The sequence below is a fragment of the Trichinella spiralis genome (assembly GCF_000181795.1).
Source record: "Trichinella spiralis strain ISS 195 chromosome Unknown Scfld9, whole genome shotgun sequence".
Lineage (NCBI taxonomy): Eukaryota > Metazoa > Nematoda > Enoplea > Trichinellida > Trichinellidae > Trichinella > Trichinella spiralis.
Window position 1 is genome coordinate 5319628 of NW_003526948.1, and position 1659 is coordinate 5321286.

General features: G+C 34.4%; 1 protein-coding gene across 1 annotated transcript; it reads left to right on the plus strand.

Annotated features, from left to right (window-relative positions):
• Positions 1–311: 311 nt before the first annotated feature.
• On the plus strand, positions 312–792 carry Tsp_11198 (SPRY domain-containing SOCS box protein 1). Its single transcript, XM_003372125.1, is given in 4 exon segments — positions 312–357; positions 375–555; positions 612–711; positions 730–792. 4 exon segments carry the CDS (start codon positions 312–314, stop codon positions 790–792), a joined length of 390 nt encoding a protein of 129 aa, XP_003372173.1.
• The last annotated feature ends 867 nt before the right edge of the window (positions 793–1659 follow it).

The following is a 1659-nucleotide window of genomic DNA, read 5'->3' on the forward strand; positions in this document are numbered from 1 at the left end:
TTCCATTTTCAAATTCGATTAATTTAATTTTTTGCTAGGGGAAGGTGTGGTTCGGCCCGCACCCAAAATTTCACAAGACAAGAGCTTCTATCTTGCGGCATCGTCAACATCAGTTAATACTACAACTGATCGTGCCATTTCAAGCACATTCAGATTTTTATGAGAGTGCCAGTTACGTGTGAATGAAGAAATCAAAGAAAGCAGCTAAGAGCAACATTTGCTGGAGCAATTTTATAAAAAAATCGACTGACTGAGGCTATGAGGAAGGAGATAGTAGGAGTGGTGGGTGGGTGACGGAGTTGGGAGCTGAAATGGAGGCTCAAGAACAAAAAGGTGGAGAAGAGGTTTTTAGTGTAAGTTTGTAATTTACATAGGAATTAGACATGCAAGCTGGACGAATAAAACGCGTCATAATGACATCCAGTTTGACGTGGGACAGAAATTTGCATTTGATAAAGTAGGCAGAGTTCGTTGGGAAAATAGGTGCAAGACTGGGAAGTCATGGAAGGAAAGTGCATTTGTGGCGGCTACTGGAATATTGTATCTGTTAATCAGGTTGACCTTTTTGTTGGGCTGACGCGGGAATGTGAAAATTGGCAGAAAATTATCAGACGTCTCGTTGTGCGCAAACAAGCACAAAAAGCAAAAATCACAAATGACATTAAAATATATCGGGAATTCAGGCATGAATCACAAAGCAATGAATTAAAAGTATATGAAAATCTGCAGGTATTTATAGCTGATGATAGCCGGCTTGACTGCATCGCAGCTTCAATGTTGACAGTGAAATAAATACAAGTCTCATTTCACATCATTTGTCGTAATTTCAGCAGACAGTTTTATCTTATATAAACACACATTACAAAGCGTAAAAAGAAAATAAAGCAGATAAAGTGAGGAAAAATAAAAGCATCTTTTAATATGAAGTTAAAGTATACTTCCAAAACAAAATCACGGAAAAATAATTAATAATTAAAGATACAGTAAGAAACATTATTTAAATTGCCAAATTAATGATAAGAAGGTTACTAAGTAATACACAAAGAGAGGAATGCGTAGTTATTACTTTATTACGGTGCTGTTCGATAAACGGTGGCGCAGCGTAACCACGGTGCAAGTACAAGATGCCACATTCAGGTGAACATTTAATGCTGAAACTTATTTTCCTGATGTTTTGCTATGAATGCATGTATATTTAAGTATTTAAGCACTTTTCAATTTGAAGATGGGTAAAACTTGAAATACTACTTTTAAAGCAGAATTCTCAATTACATATAGTTGAACACTGAAGGTTTTGAACAAATCCATATTTCAATTTGCTATTATAGGTAATCGTCTAGATTTAATTGGAGAAGACGATAAAATTTTCAATTTACACTTGCTTATGGCATTCAATTCATTCTCAACTTAGCAGGTCGAATATCATTAAGCGTATAGTGGTATCTATTATGCAAGGCAGAAAAATACCGTTTTCATACAGAAAACGTTTTCAATTTAATTTTATTGTCACTTTATATTGTTTTCTAAATTTTGCACAATGAAGACATTAGATAAATCAAATTTTTATATAGTTAATTATGCTTGTGATAGAGCGCAACTAGTGTGCTCAATCGTCGTTTATTTTTTGTTGACATTATGTTCTAATTCATATTAGGAGTA